This window comes from Vulpes vulpes, chromosome 5 (genome assembly GCF_048418805.1).
Source record: "Vulpes vulpes isolate BD-2025 chromosome 5, VulVul3, whole genome shotgun sequence".
Lineage (NCBI taxonomy): Eukaryota > Metazoa > Chordata > Mammalia > Carnivora > Canidae > Vulpes > Vulpes vulpes.
The window spans coordinates 102288477-102311995 of NC_132784.1; the positions used below are offsets into that span (position 1 = coordinate 102288477).

General features: G+C 36.4%; 1 protein-coding gene across 5 annotated transcripts in view; it reads left to right on the forward strand.

Annotated features, from left to right (window-relative positions):
- Nucleotides 1–23519, forward strand: part of KCTD3 (potassium channel tetramerization domain containing 3) — a 55018-nt gene that overhangs the window by 737 nt on the left and 30762 nt on the right. For 2 of the 5 annotated variants that reach the window (XM_072759495.1, XM_072759493.1), the window contains exons 2-9: nucleotides 4012–4065; nucleotides 4523–4568; nucleotides 6587–6660; nucleotides 11195–11253; nucleotides 11535–11615; nucleotides 12569–12709; nucleotides 13170–13260; nucleotides 18055–18245. In XM_072759495.1, the coding sequence (XP_072615596.1) occupies nucleotides 4012–4065; nucleotides 4523–4568; nucleotides 6587–6660; nucleotides 11195–11253; nucleotides 11535–11615; nucleotides 12569–12709; nucleotides 13170–13260; nucleotides 18055–18245 (737 nt within the window). Of the gene's footprint in view, nucleotides 1–312; nucleotides 1211–3347; nucleotides 3571–4011; nucleotides 4066–4522; nucleotides 4569–6586; nucleotides 6661–11194; nucleotides 11254–11534; nucleotides 11616–12568; nucleotides 12710–13169; nucleotides 13261–18054; nucleotides 18246–23519 lie in introns of those variants that run through there. The other 3 variants (XM_072759497.1, XM_025991325.2, XM_072759496.1) reach the window with 3 other exon arrangements.

The following is a 23519-nucleotide window of genomic DNA, read 5'->3' on the forward strand; positions in this document are numbered from 1 at the left end:
GGACCGCGGGGGGGGGTACCGGGTGTCGGGGGGTAACCGGGTGTCCGGGGGACCCGGGTGTCGGGGGAGAACCGGGTGTGGGCGGGACCCGGTGTCGGGGGGACCGGGTGTCCGGGGGGACCGCGAGGGGGACCGGGTGTCGCGGGGACGGGGACGGGCGTAGGTGGGAGGCGAGCCGGTGGGGAAGGCGGGGGCGCGGGGCGGAGCGGAGGTCTGTGCCCCGGGAGAGGAGGGGCGAGCGGGGCCGGTGCGCCGGGGGCCGCCCTCCTCGGACGCCCGCCCTAGCCCCCCCGCCCCCGCCCCCTCCGTTCTAAGCGCTCAGGCGCAGGCACCGGAGCGGTGTACTTGAGCGCGTTCTGCGGAAGCCTGGCCCTGCGGCTTGGCTCTTGCACCTGAGCCTGCCTCCGCCCCGGTGCCCCCTGACGCGGGAGTGCGGGGTCGGCGTGCTCAGGGTCTGCGCGGGGCATGGAGGGAGCCGGTCGCGAGCTGCGGTGGCAGCGGTAGGCCCTGCGCAGCCTGGCGCGCACGTGTGGCCCCCTCCTCCTGTCCCGGCCTTCCGCTCCCTGCCTCCGCCTTTTATTGAGCTTGGGGGGCGGGGGGGGGGGTCAGTTTTTGTGGATTTGCTATGGTTATGACTCACCCTTCTCAGAAATGGGACTTTGCCAGCTCTGTTGGAAGGAAGGGGTTGGTTGAGTCTCAAGCTTGGTAGGAGATGAACGACGAGGTCCTTCCAGAATATCACGGGGTTTCTACACCCAAGACCTGACCAGTATTTTTTTTAAGCGCGGAACAGCAGCAGTGTGAACCGTAGGAATAAAATGTGTCGTGTTTTAATCCTAAACATTCAGTCATTTTCTAAGTGTGCTAGAGAATTCAGTGCAAGAAACAGTAATTCTTCATTCCTTCCCTGTTCTTTCTTTTCCCGAGCACCGGGAAGCAAAACTGTTTAGCAGTGTAAGATGGGACATTACCGTGCCATATAGATACCCATCTTCTGAAGGTTTATGGCTCCCGATGTAAGAAAAAGAAAGACTTTTTCCCCCTAAAATCACATAACATTTTTGCAGGTTTGGTAATTTCTGGATGCAAAGAATGGAATACCCCACAAGAGCTGGCGTTCAGTGTTTGCTAATGCTGAGGAGCAGCAGTATAGCCCCTTAAAATCCCTGCACACAGCCCTAATTTCTGTAGACTGCCGCTATCTTTTCAGGTATTCTAAAGGACGTACACCATTATGATAAAAATTAAATGTATTATTATTTACTGTATATTGAGAGTGGGTGATTTAATAATGAGTGAATTCTTGTTAATGACTGTAGAATTCAGTTTATACTTTTAAATCCTATAAAGGCAGCCATCTTGGAGCTGGAACATTTTATTTTGTTTTACTGTGTATGGAACTTGATGGTAACAGGTTCTAAGTTTCCTAAGAGATGATATTAGCAAAGAATACAAAATAAGGTGAATGTATTATTAGATTGAGCAATTTAGAAGGCATGAATATTGTTAGATAGGAATGAGAAATAAAACCACAAACTTTAAATTTGCTAGGATAACATAGCTTATAAAAAAAAGTAATGACATGGCCTTTACAAAAAATAGAACATAGGACTCCCTGTATGCTGAGGATATTTTCTTGAGTTACTTTGAATCATATACTCTTGGAGTGTTTTAGAGCTGGAAGGGATCCAGAAGTCATCTCTGTGTTGTACAAAACATATAAAACATATTAACACAGTCACTTAAACCATTGTAAAGAAAAAAAAAAAAGATCCTGATTTCATTGTCATTAAAGTTGAGGAATTGCCACTGGGAGAACCACCTGTGGCCTAGAATGGACGCAGGCTCTGGGGTGATAGAATAAAACTCAGGAGAGTATATTGTGAGCAGAGAAGCATATGCTACAGGGTAAGGTCTTTCCCCTCACCCACTCCGAGAGAGGAAGGATATGAAATTGGAAATACGCGAATTATAAAAATGAGCAGTTATTTTTTTATGATTTATTTAATGCTTTGTGAGTGATTCAGGAAGCGGAGGAGATGAGCTTGCATTTAGGATTGACATTGTTTACAAAAAAAAAAAAACACTAAAGTGAAAGAAACCTAATATGACTCTATTTGTGATTAATTCTGTTATGAATGAGTATGATTTGAGGCCTCACGAGAAAGGTTTGGGACCAGCTAGTAGGGGACTTAGAGACAAAGGACTTTGGAATCATGCAGATATGGGTACCAGTTCCCAGGCTTAAACTCTAACTCAGCAACCTAGGACAAGTTATTTTTTAGTGCTTAGTTTTCGTAAGATGTAAATGACAATAATAACACCAACCTTATAGGATTGATAAAGGAATTTGAAGTAATAAATGAGAAATGCAAAGGTTGGTGGCATGGTAACATTGCAGAATAAATAATTTTAATTAGATTGCTTCCAAGTTAGAGGCAAATGGCAAGAGTCTAAATGTGGATATGCTAATGTTTTTAGTGACATTTTTGCTGAGAACAGATTGGACATCGCCCTTTACTTGGCCCACTGTGGGTATGCGATAAAAAACATTAGAAGAGGCTTTCATATATGTTGCAGAAAATTATGCTTATCATATGTGATTTTAAACATCATTTTTATAAAGTCATACTTGGAACTTAGTTTTGAAGATCTGTGAGTTTTTTTTGTTTTTGTTTTTCCGCATTTGCCTTCTTCTTGTTTGAATAAAGAAAAAATTGGTGTGGGTGAAGATCTAGTTGCTCTGCCCAGAGATTTCAGATTACTAAACCTACCCAAACTGCTGATTATAATTGAAATTGCTAATAAACTGTAAGCAGACCTGTGTAATTTTCTAAGTAACACAAAATTTGAGTTATTTGGCACACAATTTGCTGAACAGTCAGTAAACATGAAAGATCACAAATTTTAATGACTTTATTTGGAAATTAATTTGTTAGCTTTCAGAATACAGGGTTTTGTTTTTGTTTTTGTTTTTGTTTTGCAGTGGATCCTTGTATCCTTCAGTTTGCCATTTACTGGACTTGCTTTTATTTATTTGGCCAAGTCAGTTTACCTTGGCTAGTTGTAATCTGTTCCTCATTTTTTAAGATTCTGCTAAAATATGCACTTGGGAAAATTTGCCATGGTTTCTTGAATAAACTACTTAGATCCTTTCTTAATTGATTAATGGGTAGAGACTGCTTTAAAACAGTCATATAATGCTAGATAATGAATGTGGAGAAAAACAAGTCTTTTAGGCTCTCCTCTGTGTGAGGACACAGGGTGATGGCAACAGAGAGTAAAATAACGCATAGGTTGTCTGTTACCTAGTCTGTGATAAAGTCCCCTCCAGAATTGGTGGTAATAAGACAATTTGGACTTGATCAAATGGCAGTTAGCCTCAGAACAATGAGTTATTTACTGAGCAGTTTTTGAAGGGATGAATGCAGTAAAAGCTCAAAAAGCTACTATAGGATAGAATATTTGGAAAAGCCATTAAGGAGAAGGTAAAACCTGAGTGGTATCAAGAAAATAGATGGAATTTGGACATGAAGAGGTTGCTCAAGTGGAGATAAAGATACTGAAATGGTAGGAAGCATGAATTGTCTGGGGGTATTGAAGTACTATCTTATTAGATGAGAAAACATTCATGTGGAAGAGATGAAACGGGATCTGAGGATAATTTTGAATGTCATGTTGAGAAGTTTGGACTTGTTGTGATGGGCTTACTGTTGATTCTTCACCAGATAGCCATGCTGGAAAGTAGTGTTTTAAGAAGCGTTATTTGTCAGTGAGTTAGTTATTTGTTTTCGTTGAGAGCTCTTTGAATAATCTTAACTCTGAATTGAAAGTGGCAAAATTTTTAAATAATAAATGTACATAATTGATACAGCTATAGCTGTGCAACAACTTGTAATTTATTAGTCGGCATATTAAAGCAGGAATTTAAATTAAATTTAAATTAAATTTAAATTAAAGCACTGAAATTTCAAATCCTCATTTATAATACCAGATAATTTTTAATTGCAGATTTAGTACCTCAAGACAAACTCTTATGTGGATTCCGGATTCTTTTTTTTCCAGGTATTTCATATATTTGATACCATTTTTTAAGAACTTGATCATTAAAATGATAAAAATTTCCTTTTTCTAGTTAATGTTTTTATTTCTTGAATAAAAAATCTTAGCTCGGGATCCCTGGGTGGCGCAGCGGTTTGGCACCTGCCTTTGGCTCAGGGCGCGATCCTGGAGACCCGGGATGGAATCCCACGTCGGGCTCCTGGTGCATGGAGCCTGCTTCTCCTTCTGCCTGTGTCTCTGCCTCTCTCTCTCTCTCTGTGACTATCATAAATAAATAAAAAAATTTAAAAAAATGTTTAAAGAAAAAATCTTAGCTCTTAGAATTTAAAATATTTTATTTTCCTTTGGAGATAGGATGATTTATTTGTGTTGGTCTTTGATTGTTGATAAAGAATTAGTGCATTTTTTATTCATACTCAGACTATAGAACTAACTCTGGCTTATTGTTCATGTCTTTTAGTTTGCTGAGTGGAAGAATTTCAACACTTCGAGATGAAACTGGTGCTGTGAGTATAAGATGTTGATAAATGTTCCTAAATTGAATCAACTAATGCTTATAATGCTTGACCCTTATTGTATAGTGACTCTAAGAAAGCAGATAGGAAAACTAATCTTTTAATAACCACTAAATGAAAGTGACATATATGTACTTAAAAAGTGTTTTATTTCTTGTTGTATATAGTTCTTCTGTAATTAATAGAAGAGAACTCTAAGTGGAAGTTATATAGCGTTTTAATTATTTATGATTAGATTTAAGGATATGAGCTTACTTTGTCAGGAAATACTTTTAATCAGTAATTAAAACTTTAGCAATAAATAGATGAATGAATATAAATACTAAAATATTTTGATTATTGAATTAGAATGGTAAGATATTGTAAATTAGTAAACCCTACGATTTCTTTATTTTGGAGAATAATCTTAAGAATTTGTGCAGCTATGGCAAAATGAGGGAAGGAAAGAACTATTAGGTTTTACTACAAAAATATTGGCTTATGAATGTAAAAAGCAGTTATGCTGCGTGCAACATTGAATGTAAATGGCTAGTAGTCTCAAAACCAAAAAAAAAAAAAAAAAGAGCTTTCTGTTTGGAGGCAACAAACTGGCCAAAGGTATTTATTTGCTGTCATGGGATCTGGAGATGAAATAAGGCAGCAAAAACAAGTATGTCCATGTGAGATTATAAAAAAGCCATCAGTAGTAAGCTCTCCACTGATCTGTGGTGCTTCTCCAACCTCTTATTCTAATAAAAACAAAAGCAAGAATTTATGAAGCTAGAACAGCCTCATTCATTGTATAAATGTAATCATAGTATAAAAAGAGCTTTACTGTTAAGCTGTCATTCCCCTATCTAATTGACTAACCTAAGCTTTAAAAAGTGTTCAGTTTTATGGTTCAGATTTTTATAATTGATTCAAAATAGTGTTAGTCTACATTCCTGAAGAAAATTATCAATTATATATTTCATATTTTCTAAAGCACTTTATTTTCTTGGTATGTATTCTATGGTTTTAATACATTTTTTAAAAAGATTTTATTTATTTATTCATGAGAGACACAGAGAGAGAGAGAGAGAGAGAAAAGAGGGGGCAGAGACACAGGCAGAGGGAGAAGCAGGCTCCATTCAGGGACCCTGACATGGGACTCTATCCTGGGTCTCCAGGACCACGCCCTGGGCTGAAGGCGGCACTAAACCACTGAGCCACCCGGCACCCCTCTTTTACAGTTGCCCGAGAAATGTTTCTTTGTTATCTCCCATCCCTACCTAGCTCTTGAGGAAATTGAGATAATGGGATGTAAAAGTGTTATGAGAATAATATTCTTTTCCAATTTTTTTTTTTAAGAGAGAGAATGAAAGTAAGAGCTGGGAGAGAGGCAGGGGCAGAGGGAAAAGGAGAAGCAGACTCCCTGCTGAACAGGGAGCCCAGCCTGATGGGGGGCTCGATATCAGGACCCTGAGATCATGATCTGAGCTAAAAACAGACCCATAACTGTCTGAGCCACCCAGGCACCCCTCTTTTACAGTTTTGACAGCAATGTGCAATATTGACTTTTCTTGATTACCACTGTGTGTATTATAAAAGTACATTGTTCTAATGATTCACATATGAATCACAAATTATGTAAGTCACAATCACTGTCACCAATAATTAATGATAACATAAGGAGTTATTCATGATGTTCTAGAAGTATTTACTGAATTCTAGTATATTTCAGATAAAAATTTTCCCTCAGGTGTCACTCTTACCAAAGATATCAATAATAGATGCCATTTTTCCTACAAATTAAACTATTATCAATATACTAAGAGGTTTTTGGGGTGGGGAGCTAATACTACATTGAATGCATACAGTTAAAACTGCATTCCAGCTTTAGAAACATTGAAATTTAAGAGTGGAATCAAATATAGAATTTAAATCAGTATTTGTTCCCTACAGTTGTGTTACACATATTAAAGTTAAATTTATAATTTGCAAAAAGAACAATTCTTTAAAAAAAAAATAAAACAATTCTTTATTTCCAGATATTTATTGATCGAGATCCAGCAGCATTTGCACCCATTTTAAATTTTCTTCGGACAAAAGAGCTAGACTTACGGTAAGAAATGCATTCTTTTAGAGTAAATTCTTAGTGATGTGGTTTTAGTATATTTTGTGAAGAGAAAGCTCCCCCCCCAAGATTATTTTTGCTTGTAAGTTACCTCAAAATTAAACTCCCAGATAGAGGCCACCATCTTCTCTTCCTCTAGACTACTGTCAACAGCTTCCTAAACACTTTCCTGCCTTCATTCCTCCTTTCCTCTAACTCGTTTTCCACACTGTAGCCAAAATAATTTTCTAAAAGTATAAATCTTATCTGGTTGCTACTCTGCTTAAAACTCCTTTTTAGTATGTGCTTGGATTAATGGCTAGGGATTTGGGACTTCATTGTTCCTTAAGGCTCTCTATCATCTTGCGCCTGCGTAATTTCTCTTGCTCGCTTTGATAGTTTCACCACTTTGTGGTCTTGGCTTAATCCTGACTTCTTCAGTGATCTTTGTTGTGTCCACCTGATACAGGTCTTCGTGGTTACCTGTCCTGCCACTACTACAGCATTCCTTACATATATTCCATTTTCATTAGTCTCTCTTCTTTTTGATTGTAAATTCCAACAGAGCAAGCATTGTACTCTCTATTTCCAGGATCTAACATGGGTTTTTGTAGATAAATGAATGACCACTTAAGTAATGTCTTTAATTTTGCTGTAGTCTGTATTCCTACCAAGAATTTGCAGTCTAATTTGTATTTTATTGTTCTTTTATTCAGTATATTCCCAGTGAACTTTTACTGAGGATCTCTTTATACTTTTATACATAGAGTTTTTAAAATTCTAATTGTTTAGGGGTGCCTGTCTGGCTCAGTCGGTAGAGCATGTGACTCTTGATCTCAGGGTTGTGAGTTCGAGTCCCACATTGGGTGTAGAGATTACCAAAAAATAAAATCTTTTTAAAAAATTGAAAAAAAAACCTGTTTATTTGACCTGCTTCTCTATAATACTGTATAATTTTTGGCTTACATTCACTGGAATTTGAGCTCCTTAAAGGTGACGATAATTTTTTAGTCTGGTTTGTTTCCTGTGATTTTTCCAGTGTTAAAATAGTACTTATAGTAGCTTTTCAATAGGTATTTATTGAATGAATAAAATATAAAGTAGTTAATTGGCGCTTTTGTTTTTTTCTTGATGGAGACAGCAAATAAGTTACCTACTACTTCTTGAGTAAAGTTATTTTGACCCATAGCATTTGATCAAAGAAGCGTAAATTTACTTCTAGTCAGTATCCTAGTTGACTGATACACAATTTAGATTATTCAGGAAAGCAGAATTAGCTAGAAGTAAAAATATTTGTATTTACTGAGTGCTCTACTTATAAGTTGTTGCCTTATTTTATTTAAAGAGGCCTAGCAAATTAAAATTTTCTGAGTAGTATCTTTTTTTTGTCGTTGTTTTTTTAAAGATTTTATTTATTCATGAGACACACAGGCAGAGACACAGGCAGGAGGAGAAGCAGGCTCCATTCAGGGAGCCCGATATGGGACTGAATCCCAGGACTCCAGGATCACGTCCTGGGCCATAGGCGGCGCTAAACCGCTGAGCCACCCGGGCTGCCCTGAGCAGTACCTTTCAAAAGAAGATAGGAAAGAATTTTAAAAATACAGTGTTTTGGGCAGCCCGGGTGACTCAGCGGTTTAGCGCCTCCTACGGCCCAGGGCATGATCCTGGAGTCCTGGGATTGAGTCCCACGTCATCGGGCTCCCTGCATGGAGCCTGCTTCTCCCACTGCCTGTGTCTCTGCCTCTCTTTCTCTCTCCCTCTCTCTCTCTCATAAATAAAATCTTAAAAAAAAAATACTGTGTTTTAATTCTCTACCTGCCATCAAATTCTTGGGTTGCCCTTATCACACTGTGTATAACTTACCATATTTGTTTTCTTGTCCTCCTTAGGAGACTGGAGTTTCTCAAGAACTATTGTGTCCTGAGCTACCTTGTAATTAGCCAGTACTATTGTACTGTTAACACAAATGGTTTTGAAATAGAATAAGAAAGTTGTAACTGTTTTTGTGTTAAACCAGGCCTAACCAATTTGACAAATAAAAGCAATTTAATATTGCAGTTGCATGTGTTTATTAAACACAGGGAATTTTTTCTCTCTTTTTGAAGACCTTTTTTTAGAAGAGTTTTAGGTTTACAGCAAAATTGAGAGTAAGATATAGAGATCTCCCATGCATCTCCAGCTCCCACACATGCATAGCCTCCCCCGTTATCGACATTACTCACTGGAATGGATTTTTTTTTTTTTAACCAAAGATGAACCTATAGTGACACATCATAAACCACCCAAAGCTCATAGTTTACATGATAGTTAACTCAAGGTGTTGTGCATTCTGTGAGTTTAGACAACTGTGAAATGACCCATGTCCATCATTTTATTACTGTACTACCCTAAATATCTTTTGTGCTGTGCCCGTTGATTCCCACTCCATGCAACCATTAATCTTTTTTACTATCTCCATAATTTTGCCTTTTCTGGAATGTCATATATAGGGAATAATATAGAGTATGGGCTTTTCAGATTGTTTTTTCTTTCACTGATACCACATTGTTTTGATTACTATAGCTTTATGGTAAATCTTGTAGTTGAATATTGGCAGTCCTCCAACTTTATTCTCCTATTGAGTCTTGAGTCTCCAAAGAAATTTTTTTTTTTTGAGATTTTATTTATGTATTTGACAGAGAGAGAGCACAAGCAGGGGGAATGGCAGAGGGAAGGTGAGAAGAAGCATGTTCCCCGATGAGCAGGGAGCCCTATAAGGCACTTGCTCCAGGACACTGGGATCATGACCTGGGTTGAAGGCGATGCTTACCCATCTGAGCCACCCAGGTGCCCTCCATATAAACTTTAAAATCAGTTTATCATTATCTATAAAATAACTTGCTAGAATTTTGACTAGGATTTAATTGAATTTTAGATGAAGCTGGGAGGAACTGACGTCTTAATAATACTGAGTAATCCAACCCTTGAATATGGAATACCTTTTCATTTACTTGGTTCTTTGATTTTGTTCATTAGAGTAATGTAGGTTGCTTCATATAGATCTTACATATTTTTGTTAGATTTATACCTATTTTAATTTCTTTTTGGTGCTAATGTAAATGGTATTGTTTTCTTAATTTTAAATTGCATTGTTCATTATTGGTACATAGCAATTGACTTTTTTATACTAACCTTGTATCCTGCAACCTTACTATAATCATTTATTAGTTCCAGGAGATGTTTGTCTGTTCTTTTGGGTTTTCACCATAGATAATCATGTCATCTGTGAATAACAGTTGTGTCTTCCTTTCTAATCTGTGTACCTTTATTTCAGTTTTCTTGCTTTATGGCATTGTTGAGAATTTTTGCACAGTGTTCATGAGAGATACTATTCTATAGTTTTCTTGTAATGTCTTTGATTTTGGCATTACAATAATGTCGACCTCATAAAATGAGTTAGGAAGTATTCCTTTGTTTCTTTCTTCTGAAAGAGATTATAGAGAATTGGTATGATTTCTTCCTTAAATGTTTGGTAGAATTCACTAGTGAATGCTTCTGGACCTGTTGCTTTCCATTTTGGAAGATTATTAATTATTGATTCATTTCCTTTATTAGATATAGGTTTATTCATATTGTCTCATTTCTTGTGTGAGTTTTAGCAAATTGTATCTTTAAAGGAATTGGTCCATTCCATCTAGGTTATTAAATTTATGAAAACAGATTTGTTCATATTATTTCTTTGTTGTCCTTTTAATTTCCACGATATCTGTAGTGATACCCACTCTAATTTCTGCCCAGGCAATATTTTTTAAGTAAGGACAGATTATAACTGAAACCTAAAATTAATCATTAGTATTGTAAACTCTTAATTTCTTTTTACTTAATATTTCCATATTGTTTACCTGTACTATAGCATCTGATTAGCCTAGCCCTTTTTAAGGCTAGTCTTTTCCCCCCTACTTTTGCTTTATATTTTGCTTTTATTTCTGTTCTAATGAGGAGTCATTGATAGGAATTTCTTTGTTCAACAAATATTTATTACATAATTAATTGTGAACAAGCACTGTGCAAGGTATACAAAAATAGAAGTAGATTTGTGCTTGTAGGGAGCTTTATAGTGTAATTGGGAAGTTTAAAATATGTATAGAAATAATTATGAAAATTGAAAAACAGTTAATGCCATACAAGAATGGCTTCTACTCTTGGTTGTTTTATTAGATACTTCTTGATAATTTACTTGTACTAGTCCTTTGAAGCCCTAATCTCTGAGTCACCCAATTCACCTACATAGGAATGATTTTTAAGTGAGGAAATATTTTTGTTGGCATGAATTTTTATTTTATTATTTAGGCTTTTTATTTTTTTATTTATTTTTTCTTTTTTTTTTTTTTTTAGGCTTTTTAAAATGACAAAGATTTTAAGAGAAAAGTAAATTTTAAAACCTTACGACTTTGTTCACATTAGGAACCTAGTACTTTTTCCTTCTGCTTCAGATGATAAACTAAGTTGCTGGTGCTAGAGGATATATATCATTTATTTGTTTTTGTTTTTGTTTTTATAGGGGAGTAAGTATTAATGTTCTCAGGCATGAAGCAGAATTTTATGGAATCACTCCACTAGGTATGTGTTGTCTGATAGTTTGTATTTATGATTTGGCCTTTCGCATAGCAAACTTGCCTCCTGAAATGGATTTTATACCAGGTCCTATTTTTAGATGGATGAGTTCAGTGTGCTTCTTACATTTTGTGGTTTCTCATAGTAAATAGATGTCAACTGATTTAAGATTTAACTTAAACATTTTCTTTTCTTTCCTTACCCTCTCAAACTAGAGACAATAAAAATGGACTACTATTTTTCTGTTTGCATGTACTCTTGACAAGTTTGCTTTGAAATGTTTTCAGTAAGAAGGCTTCTCCTGTGTGAAGAATTGGAGCGCTCATCTTGCGGCAGTGTCCTTTTTCATGGTTATTTGCCTCCACCAGGTACTTCTACTTTATTTAGTCTTTAAATTTTTTTTTAATCAGTAAGCAAGGCACAAGCATACATAGAGGAAAGTCTCTTCCTCGATGATTGAGTTTCTCAGGTCTAAAGATCCCAGAAATGTCGAGAACTTTAACAGAAGTCATACTATCCTGTGTGTCAGAGCAGGGATGTGCCAAACTTTTTCTTATCTGTAAAAGGCCAGACAGGCTCGCGAGCTAGAACATCTGCGTGGCAACCACTCCATTCTGCCATTTCTGGGGAAGTGAGTAGATGATACCAGAGCAGCTCTGTTGACATCAACAGCCCTGGCCCATAGTTTGCCAGCCCCTTTGTTCCAGGACTGGTTGTCAGTCGGCTGTCCTTTCTGTAGAACCGCAGGAGCTGTGCAGAGAGATAGGTCGGTGTACAGCAGAGAGGCAGGTGCAGCGCGTCCTCCTTGCCCCTGCCTTGGTCAGCAGCGAGACTTCTGCCTTTTCCTGTGTTAAGGTGGGCTTCTGAGCAAGATTTCCTTCCAAAAAAGATTCACCTGTCAAATAAAAGGCACTGGAAGCAAGGGGCAATTTAGCTGTAAAGAAATTTCCATGAGTATGTTGTACCTAACACAAAGCAACTGTACTATAAACACTGGTGACAGACTGGATGGATTAATGGCTTATTTCAGGAACCTAGAGCTAGCTGAAAATGGAATATAATAAAGTAAAACTTATTATTTTTATTTTATTTATTACATATAACATGATAAGTATCAGAAATCTGTTAAAAGAATTTATTTCATTTTCATTTTGTTGTTTTTTATGATAATTAAATCACTTGCCATAAATTGCTATATTGGAAGGTGTAGCATGGCTGTGGTGAAATTCACATTTATATGTTTCTTTGTTATAATGTGAAATTTTGAATTTTTAGTACCTGAAACTTAGAAATAAATGTATCTTATGATTTCTTTTTATAGGTATTCCCAGTCGTAAAATAAACAACACAACTAGGTCCTCTGCTGGCTCTAGGAATGGACTAAATTCTACAGAAGGTGAAGCTCGGGGAAACGGAGCCCAGCCTGCTGTCTCCGGTACCGGGGAAGAGACTGTTCGGCTAGGTAAGCAAAGACCCCAGAAACAGACAGAAAAATCAAAACAAAACCAAAAAAAAAAACATATGTTTTTAGTTCTGAGTAATACCAAGTAATTAGTATTTTAGAATGTAATCTTTGCCTCGTCTTTCTTTTTAATATTTATATCTTGAAAAGTCTCCTGTAAGATAATTTTTACTTAAAAAGTATGTGATATCAGTTTGCTCTCAATCTCTAGACTAGGGGTTGGCAAGCTTTTTATATAAAGAAGCAGACAGTAAACATTTTAGGCTCTGTCAGAACTGTTCACCTCTACCATTGCAGCGTGGAAACGACCGAGGACAACATGGAAACAAATGCGCGTGGCTGTTTTTCAGCAAAACTTTATCCAGATAGGTAGAAGTGATTGGAAACGGCCAATGGGCGGGCCATAGTTTACCAACCCTTGCTTTAGAACCTAAAATACTTCTTTTTCTAAACCCAACAGGATTTCCTGTGGATCCCCGAAAAGTTCTCATAGTAGCTGGCCATCACAACTGGATTGTAGCTGCATATGCCCATTTTGCTGTGTGTTACAGGTACTGTAGAGCTAGTAATGGTTTACTTGTGGAGAGGGGGTTGTTTTTAATTATTGTGATTTTGGGACGCCTGGGTGGCTCAACGGTTGAGTGTCTGCCTTTGGCTCAGGGTGTGATCTCATGGTCCCAGGATCGAGTCCTGTGTCGGGTTCCCTGCATGGAGCCTGCTTTTCTCTCTGCCTATATCTCTGCCTCTCTCCCTGTGTCTCTCATGAATAAATAAAATCTTTTTAAAAAATAATTATTGTGATTTTGTATTTATGGGCTTAAGAGTTGGCTAGTCATCGTATTTTTTTCCTGCATATTTTGCTCACTTCTGTATCTCTTCACTAAGTTTAGTTTGTTTTTATTTTTGTAACTAAGTTGGTAAGTATTACTGATAGCCTTTGTCTACTTCCCACTTGATAGCAACTGTGATATCACTGGAGGTATCTTGAAGTTATTTCTTTTTGCTTATTATTATGTTCAGTTTCTGAATCATTTAACTATTATATTAAATGACTAGGCAGTATTATTATCATGAGCCCTGTGATTTTCTGTCTGTAATGATTTTAGTCCTTTGTACTACATAGTTGGACAGAGTAAGACTCTACACTCCTCATGACTTTCAAATAGTTGAGAGTGAGGTAGTGAAGTGGGACAGTTGTGGGCAGAAGTGATACAGTTTAATATCTATATTGTGTGAGACTTACACAAAGGTAGTTTTTTTTTTTTTAAGGTAGTTTGGTTTTATTAATTCTTGCATGCTCAGAAACTAAAAGAGAATTAGGAAGAGTGTAGACTAGTGATTCTGTTTTTTAAATTGAAGAAGGGATAGGATTCTTAGTTCAGAATCACTGTATACAATGATCCTGATGATAGAATGGTATAGTGGTTGTGGTAGTCTAGCCTAGACTGTGATCCCACTTAACTGCTAGAAAATAAAAGAATATATAACAATTTGTCATTACTAAGTTTAGATTTTAAAAATACCCACAATAGATTAAAAATATTTAAAATGTCTTCTAAAGTTTACAGATAACATTTTAAAGGATCCCAGATATACTTTTCTAATCTGACTTTATGATAGGTTTGCCATATGTGTAAAAAAGCCTTTTGTAACAGTAATCTATGCTTTTTCTCTTTTCTTTTCTCTTCTTTTTTTTTTTTTTTTAAGATTTTATTTATTTGCTCATAAGAGACAGAGTCAGAGACATACGGAGAGGGAGAAGCAGGATCCCTGTGGGGAGCCCGACGTGGGACTCCATCCCAGAATCCCGGGATCACAACCTGAGCCTAAGGCAGACTCTCAACCACTGAGTCACCTGGGCATCCCTCTGCTTTATATTTTCACTGTAGTAGGGATTCAGTGCAAACTTTATTTTGAGAGCATTCTGTTTTTTATTTTAATTAGTAAATGCTATGGAAATGACTTTGGATGATTTCTTTGGGGGATGACTTTTATTATTTTTTAAAGATTTTATTTATTTATTCATGAGACACACAGAGAGAGGGGCAGAGACATAGGCATAGGGAGAAACAGGCTCCCCAAGGGGAGCCCAGTGTGGGACTCAATCCAAGGACTCCAGGACCACACCCTGGAGCCTAAGGCAGATGCTCAACCACTGAGCCACCTGGGTATCCTGGGGGATGACTTTTATATATGAAGCAAGACTGATTTCAAAGAAGGAATTTTTTTTTAGGAAGTGTTTTGAACTAAACTTACGGATCTAAAAAAAAAAATAAACAAACTTACGGATCTAAATTGAAGAAACTAAAAAAAGATAAATAATAAATAATGTGAGGAAACTATTCTAGACTTCACCTTTTTATTTGCTTAAATATTACGTACATATTTTTATTGATAAATTGCAGAGGAATTGTGTAATAATTATAATCAGTTTTCCAGGTATAGCTGATGTTATTGCTCAGCAGTGCTAAAGATTGCTGCTTGCCAGACAGAGATGGAGTTTTGCACAGTTTTACTCACTGAGTGACAAATAGAAGAAGGATGCTGTTACATTTTCCATTCTTTGTGTTTGCTTTTGACCATGACCTTTTGCTTTCTAATATGCATAGTGACAAAAAGAATTGAGGACATACTCCATTTCTTCATGTACAGTTAAGTCATTTAACACAGTGGCAATAAAAAGATTTCAAAAGAAATATTCAAATTATTTTAATAGTATAATCTTTTCCACAAGTTGTTTTTCCACAGCTTTTTATATTAATAAATTTAAAACCCTAAGAAATGAAATAGTACATGGAATCCCTGTATATTCTCAACTAGATTTGCTAATTTTCTACATTCTCAGGCTTTACTTTTATGTGTCTTTATTAGTGAAGAGTAGTGGTTTCCTTTTTTTTTTTTTTTTTTTTTTTAAGGTTTGTTTATTTGAGAGAGACAACCAGCACGAATGGGAGGGGCAGAAGGAGAGGGAATCTCCAGGAGACTCCCTGCTGAGCACAAAGGCCTGACAGGGGGCTTGATCAGGGCTTGATCTCACAACTCTGAGACCTGGACCTGAGCTGAAATTCAGAGTCCAATAGATGCTCAACCAACTGCACCCCTCAGGTGCTCCAGAGTTGTGTAAATTGCTGCCCTCTTTGATTTTGCATTTCTCTTTAGATCTTTAATCCACGTGGAATTTACTTTTGCTTTATGGTGTGAGATTTAGGAATCTATTTTCTTTCAGGTAGGTAGTAGCTAATTATGTTTTGATTATATATCACATAAATTATACTTTTGCATTGAATTTGAATGCCCTCCTTTATTTTTCTTTATGTTTATATGTATACTGGGATCTAATTTTAGACTGTCTTTTGTTTTTCTGACGTTTAATATATTCCCATAAATTTGAAGTACAGTATTTATGTAGTAAGTTTCAAAATGTCATCAGGCATGATTGTTCCACTATATTTTTTTGAGATTATAATGAGGAAGATAATCCTATTCTTTGCATAGCTGTCCTGATTTCATAGTGTTGGTCCAGTGAGCAGGAGGAAGAAGATGGAGTGCTTTTCAGAGCTCATTCTGTCTTGTTTTACATATTTTTACTTTTGTATTACTTGTTTGGAAAATCATAAAGTGTATATATATATATATATATTCAGCTTTGTATTTAATTTTAACTTAAAACAGAAGTATCGCATATCATATTGAATCAAACTTTCTAATGTTATTCTCAAGTACGTTATCTCAAGTCTTGTACTCTTTTTCAGCATCTATTTCATAGTACCCTAATTTTTACAGAGAAAGATAACATAGAAGTATGATCTCTGCAAAAGACTATATCACATACAGTTTTTTTGTATTTCTAAATTAATGATCACAAAATCACATTGTTCACCTCATTAAATCAATACAGCATCTCTTTATTGAACACTGTTAAGAGCTGAGTATATGTCTGCATCCATGTAGCAGCATATTGTCATTCTTAAAGTGCTGGCAATCCCTGCTTTGTGTCCAGTTTGACAGTTCCTAAAAGGATCTATATTTCATATCTCAGTGTTGGTAAATGCTTAGAGTTTATTAAAATGATTATTTTCATTTGTCTGTCATAACACATGATGCCATCTGGTGGCCGAAGTGGGTAATTGCAGACCATATAATGCTTAGGAAAAATTGTACATTTTCTTTAAAAGTATTGTACATTTTCTATGTATTCCTTTGGAGTTACAGAAATAATTAGTTCTTGCAATTAGTAAGAAGGCTGAATTGCATATTTTTGTGAATTGTGGCTGTATTTTTAAACAAAAACGAAGCTAAAGTGATTCCAGTTAGGTCTTTAGGTAATTCATCATTTATGAATACTGAAGTTTGTTTTTTGTGATGAATATGTCAAATAGTATATAAATAAACGGGTACTTATTTTCCTCATGTTGTGTTTATTCTCTTTAGGCAAGGCAAATAAAAGCTTTACAGTTTTGTTTTTGCATATTTGTTTGGTATAACTTTAAAAATAGATATTCATAGTTAAAGTTTATGTCACTCATTGTTGTGATTGCATAACTCTAAGTTCTGAATGTATGAAGGCTGGCTCTATAAGCATGTAGAATACATGTCTGAAGGACTTAAATTCAGATAAGGCAGAAAAAAAATTATAGGTACGTTTATCACAAATGAAATATTAACGCATTTATATTCACTGAACTGCAAATCTGAACCCTGATAGGTCTTTATTTATGGGGAAAAATAGGCTTATGAAATTTTTTCATTTAGAAAGAAACCTTTTAAAATCTGAGGGTTTCCAAAGCCCTACATTTTACTCATTTGCTTGTCTAAGATACTGGAATGCATAATGGTATGTATACCAGATTACTACTTTGTCTTGGTTTGCTTGGATGGACTCTCACCTCTGTCACCTGAAATACCAAAAAATAATAGGTTGATTGTAGGTAGTTTCAGTTAGTAACTGAATAACTGATTAAATCACTGAAAGGAATAATTTTCCTAAAATTCTGATTTTTGTTGGCCATTCGTATCCATAGATAATGATTGTAGCACTTTTCTGTGTAGAAAAGTGAAAGAAACAATCTTTTATTTTAAGCTTTTAAAACTTTTTTCAAACTTAAAGGATTTTTCTGAATTTTGGAGAAATACAGAACTCTGATCTCTTTTTAAGTGGTTTATATGTCCTTTGTATGTAAAAATAAGATACCTTAGGAATAATGTTCTGGCTTTGTAGAGGAAATATATTGGCAAAATTTTATATTTAATAAATATAGCTGTGATTAAAATTTTTGGTACATTCCTTTGTATTGTTTGCTTAATTGCTGCTGAGTCTCACATATGTTTCTATTCTTACTTAACAGAATTAAAGAATCTTCAGGATGGCAACAAGTGTTTACAAGCCCATATTTGGATTGGACTATTGAGCGAGTAGCTTTAAATGCAAAAGTAGTTGGAGGTCCGCATGGAGACAAAGACAAAATGGTTGCTGTTGCTTCAGAGAGTAGCATCATCTTATGGAGCGTCCAAGATGGAGGGAGCGGAAGTGAAATTGGTAGGGAAAATCTTTTTATGTTTATGCTGCAGTTTGATCTGGTATATGTAATATTCTGAAGTTTAAGAGGGATTGCCCATCTTTGTAAGAACCAACCCCGCTATTACTTAGCTAGAGCTGCTGCATCATCTTTCCAGGGTTCAGTGACCATAGGACCACTCAATACAAGAGGAAAGATCTGGTAAGAAGGGAAAAAAAAAAAATGATATTTTAGGAAAGGGGAAGAATATTTTTCCAATATGCTCCGACTGAAACCTGGCTGCTTTATGAGAATGTGCTTTTCCTAGATCCCAGGTAGTGTTGACTACTTTTTCTCCATTTTCTTATACTATGGGGCCTGAAGGTAGGGTAAATAACTTTCTTGATTTTCCTCATTTGTTGTACTTAGACCAGAAATTTCTCAAATGTTTTAATCTCGGAACTACTTTGTATCCTTAAAATGTTATTCAGGACTATCAAGAGATTTTGCTTGTGTAGATTATACCATTACTTAACATAATGGGGATTAAGACTGAAATCTTTATAAATATTAATCAGTTTAAAAATAACAATAATAACCCCATTGTATGGTAACATTGTATAACATTTTAATGAAAAATAGCTTTGTTTTCCAGAAACATTTGTGAGAAGAGTGGCATTGGCTTATAGTTTGTAAATCCCTTTACTATTTTATTGAATTCTGATGTCTGTGTTTTTAGTGTGCTGCGTTATGTTTTTTTTGTTTTTGTTTTTTAAAGGTTTTATTTACTTAAGAGAAAGGGAGAGTGTGCTCATGCATGAAAGAGCACAAGCAGTGGAGAGGGGTAAGCAGGCTGCCCATCAAGCAGGGAGCCTGATGCGGGGCTTGATCCCAGGACCCTGGGACCATGACCTGAGCTGAAGGCACCAGGCGCCCCGTGGTTGAACTATATGAAGAAAGTTTGGCTTTATGCAGATATGTAGTTAGGAGAAACATTTTTATAGTCTTTTCAGATAACCATGGCTATGCTTTTTTGCTATTGTCCTAAACATTTGAAATTGTATCAATGAATTTTGCATACTCTGTTAAATTAAAATTCATCCATCTATTTTTGTACTTTAAATGGATCTTTTATCCATGCATGATTTTGTCACATCATGCATTGGTCATTTGGAAAATGTTGGTTTACTGAGTTATGTAGATCTTTCAAGTGTTGATATCTTTCATTGTACAACATCTCCAAAAAAACCCCAAATCACACTTATTACTATAACTACTGATCACATCCCTAAACTTCTTTGTATTGGGAAACCATCATATTCACTATGACAGATGAAAGTTTTCCAAAATTCTAATTTTCACTTGAAACCATGAATTTTTATCATTGAAGTAACCAGCTTACTTTGTTCACTTTTGTGGTAAGTCTACCAAATACTCAAATCAGAATTGGAATTGCTAGTCCTCCTTTCAGATAAAAATGGTATTCTGTGAAAAGAACAGCTAGGTTAGCTCTCAGCTCTAGCATGCAAGGAAATACTTTTCCTTGACACAAACATAGTACTTAGTCACACAGAATATTAAGAACTCGTAGTAAATTAAGTTTTAGTATTTACTAAATTAAGATTTAGTACAGGTTTTTATACTCATTGCTTCATCAAGGCCATTCTGAAGTTAAATTGGTCTTTTTTTCTTGAGAGCATGTGGCCAAGAGGAATGATTATTGGTACAGTTTGGTGTCCTTCCTTTCATTGGTGCTGAGATACCCCCTATTCTCATCCACCTTGCATTGCACCGTCAGCACAAACGTCAATACTGACGCTTAAAGGTAAAGCATGAGATTCATAAAAGTTTTGAACACCATGGGTATTCCATCTGTGGCCAAGCATTCACACCAAAGATCTTTAATGACAGGTTGGTGCTGATGCCAGATTACAGAAGCAAAATACCAGGTCCAGCTACATCTGTATATTTATCTGTTTGTAGGACAAAAACATCCTGCTGGCAGGTATGTCTGCCAGGTATCTAATTCAGGGACTTACTGTGCAATTGGAAAGTGCCAACATGGTGATTTCTTTTATCTAGCAGGCAGTCAGCATTGTCACGTCTTCAAGGCCTTCTGAGCTTTACAGCAATTGGGCGCACCTCTCTCGCCAGTGCAATGTCATAACGTACCCTGTAAGGTGCTTCAGTGCCTTTTTCATTCCCAGTTTGAAATTTTATAACAGTGTCTGGCTTTTAAAGACTTTTCACATCTTTATTTATATATTTTTTTCCACTGGTACCCCTGGGTGGCTCAGTCAGTTAAAAATGTCTGCCTTCAGCTTGAGTTGTGGTCCCAGGGTCATGGGATTGAGCCCTGTATCAGCAGGGAGTCTGCTTCTCCCACTCCCGCTCTCCCTGCTTGTGCTATCTCTGTCTCTGTCAAATAAATAAATCTTTAAAAAAATGTCTTGTTTCATAGGCATAAATAAGGCAAGTTATCAACATTTGAAGTTGTTATTTCTAATATTTATTTCCTGTTTTGCTCAGTGTTTCCCAGTCCCCCTTTCATATTACACATATATTTGTCAACACCATTAGACTTCGATGGTGCAGCTGTGGGTTGAACAGGCAAATATTCTAATTTTTTCATTTTTAAAGCCAAAAATAAGTAGATGAAAACTATATTAGAATAAATTTATTTTAGAATAAAGTATTTTATACAGTTTCAGATAAATTTTAAAAATTTATGAGTGTTTCCAGAGCATTTTTAATAGCAGTACTGCAAAACAGAACAAAGTGTATATTTCTTCGTAAGCTCAAGGAAAGTTTAGATTTTAAAATAACTTCTTGAACAATAATCAGCTTACAGAGATTATAGCAGCTAAAACTGAAGATAGCAGATTAAGAACATAGTGGAAGTATTTAGAACAAACTAAGTTAGTCTTGGGGAAATTTACAGTTATATCTTAAAGCTACCAACACGGAGAATTCTAGAAAACATAAGAATAAATACATAGATTTTGTTAGCTGTCATAATGATGATTCCATGATATCATGTAGTGTCTGGAAAACTCCCCTGTACACTCTTGAGATAATAAGAGCAAAACACTCCAATAATTCTTTAACATTACATAAAATAGTCTTGACCTCTCCGACTTCTAGACTGAATCTTGGAGACCCACAGAGATTCACATACCACACTTTGAGGATTATTGTTCTAGACCATTTTGCTTCCCTTCTCCCCCAGCTTCCCACCCCACTTCCCCAAATTTCAAATCTCATGTCATCTGGCCTTGTGCTTGGGGGATAGTCTTCAGCTTCTTCTGGGTCACTGTCCTTTATTCTTTTGAAGTTATGGGCTCTAGTTCCCAGCTCAAAAATTCTTTAACTCCATGGGGATCTTTACTTATCACTTCCCTTTTTATCAGGTTTCCATTCTGTCATTACATTCACACTAGCGTGAGCCTCAGGTTTTTTTGTACCACTTTCTTCGCTGTGAAAAACCTGGAGAAACCGCAACCCTGGCCAAATCCGCCTTTCCACTTGAATAACAAAATGTGACTAGGGAAAAGAAATGCTCTCAGTACTTAGTCTCAATTCATGACCTCTGCCCTCAAGTGGCCTTTAAAAGCTACCCAGAAGTCCTATTGCATTATCCTTGTCATTTCTGTCACTTTTCTAAATGACTATTTCAACTGATTGCCTTTCTTTAGACTTCATGGTCATTCTCATTGAGAAAATGGAGAAGATGGACATCTGTCCATCTTGGTGTATCTGTGCTCACATAGGGTACATGTTGGTTACTCTGATCAAGTTGTCTCTACTCTAAGGCCAGCTCCTTATATTTAATTGAATACCAGATCCTGTTTGCTTTCACCTATGCAAGGACATTGTTCCAGTGGCTCTTCTTCTCTCTCTTTCACTGTACTGTGCACTCTGTTGGATTTGGATCATTTCCACCAGCATACAACCATGCTGAAATTCTGTTAAGAATAGCAATAAAAACTACCCTACAGTCTCTTCCGGTTTTTGCTCCATTTTTCTGTTTTCCTAAAGCAAAAGAAAGGAGTCTGATCTTGGTTCTGTGTCCTCTTCTGTTCTTTTTTGAAGTTGCTCTAATCATTCTTTTGCCCTCACCACTTCATGAAACTGTTCTTGCTAGTATTACCTGTGGTCTGTACTCTGTTGAATCCTATGGTCCTTTCTTGGTCTCATTTTATTAAAACTTTAGAGCTGTCATTTGATACATTTAGTGAGTCATTTTGAAGACTTTTTTCCCTGGGTTTCCAGGAGACTGTATAATCATGATTTGTATCCTACCTCTTTGTTTCTTCTCAGTTCCTTTTAATAGTTCTTCCTCATTTGACTGACTTCAAAATGTTGGAGTATCCTGGAGCTCAGTCCTTGGATTTCATCTTTCCTCTATATTTATTCTGTTGATGATTTCATATATTCTAATGGCTTTGGATTCTGTGTGCTGATGACTTGCATGTTCATATAGCTAATCTGGACCCCTGCTCTGAACTTCAGAATTATGTTTCTGTGAGGGGTCCCTATAAGCATTTCCAGGTTCCATGATTTACTAGGAGGACTTACAGGATGCAGCAAGAACTACTTAGAGTTAGGATTTATTACAGTGAAAACACACAAAGCAAAGTCAGCAAAAAGACATGGGGTGAATTCCAGTGGAAACCAGGTATAAGCTTTCAAGAGTTCTCTTCCAGTGGTGTCTCAAAGGACAGGCTTAATATCTCCAGCAATGAATTGTAACAATACCTGTGTGATGGCTACCAGGAAAGCATATTAGACACCTGGTGCCCAGGTTTATTACTGGAACCTAGTCACACAGGCCCCCTCTCCCTAGCACATATAAAATGTCCAGATTTCCAAAAGGAAACCAGGCGTTCATCGCTTCTCAGCCTCTTGGCTAAGATCAAGTGTAGGAAACCAGGCATTCAGCATAAACCCCATTGTGTACACAGTTGAGTTTTTTATCACCATGGATTAGGTTTCTTGTCTGGGATTTCCTGAGTGGAATTACATAGTATGTATTCTTTTGTGTCTGGCTTCTTTCATTTAACATAGTGTTTCTGAAATTCATCTATATTGTATGTATCAGTGGTCTGTTCTTTTTATTGCTGAGTAATATTCCATTGAATTAGGATGCCAGAATTTGTCTATACATTTATCTGCTCATGGACATTTGGCTTATTTCCAATTCAGGGGTGTTACGAATTCAAGAAAAAGTCTTTCTCTGGACATGTTTTTTTTTTTTTCTGTTTTTGTTTTGTGTATATGTTTTCTCAAGGTAAATAACCTAACAGTGGAATTTT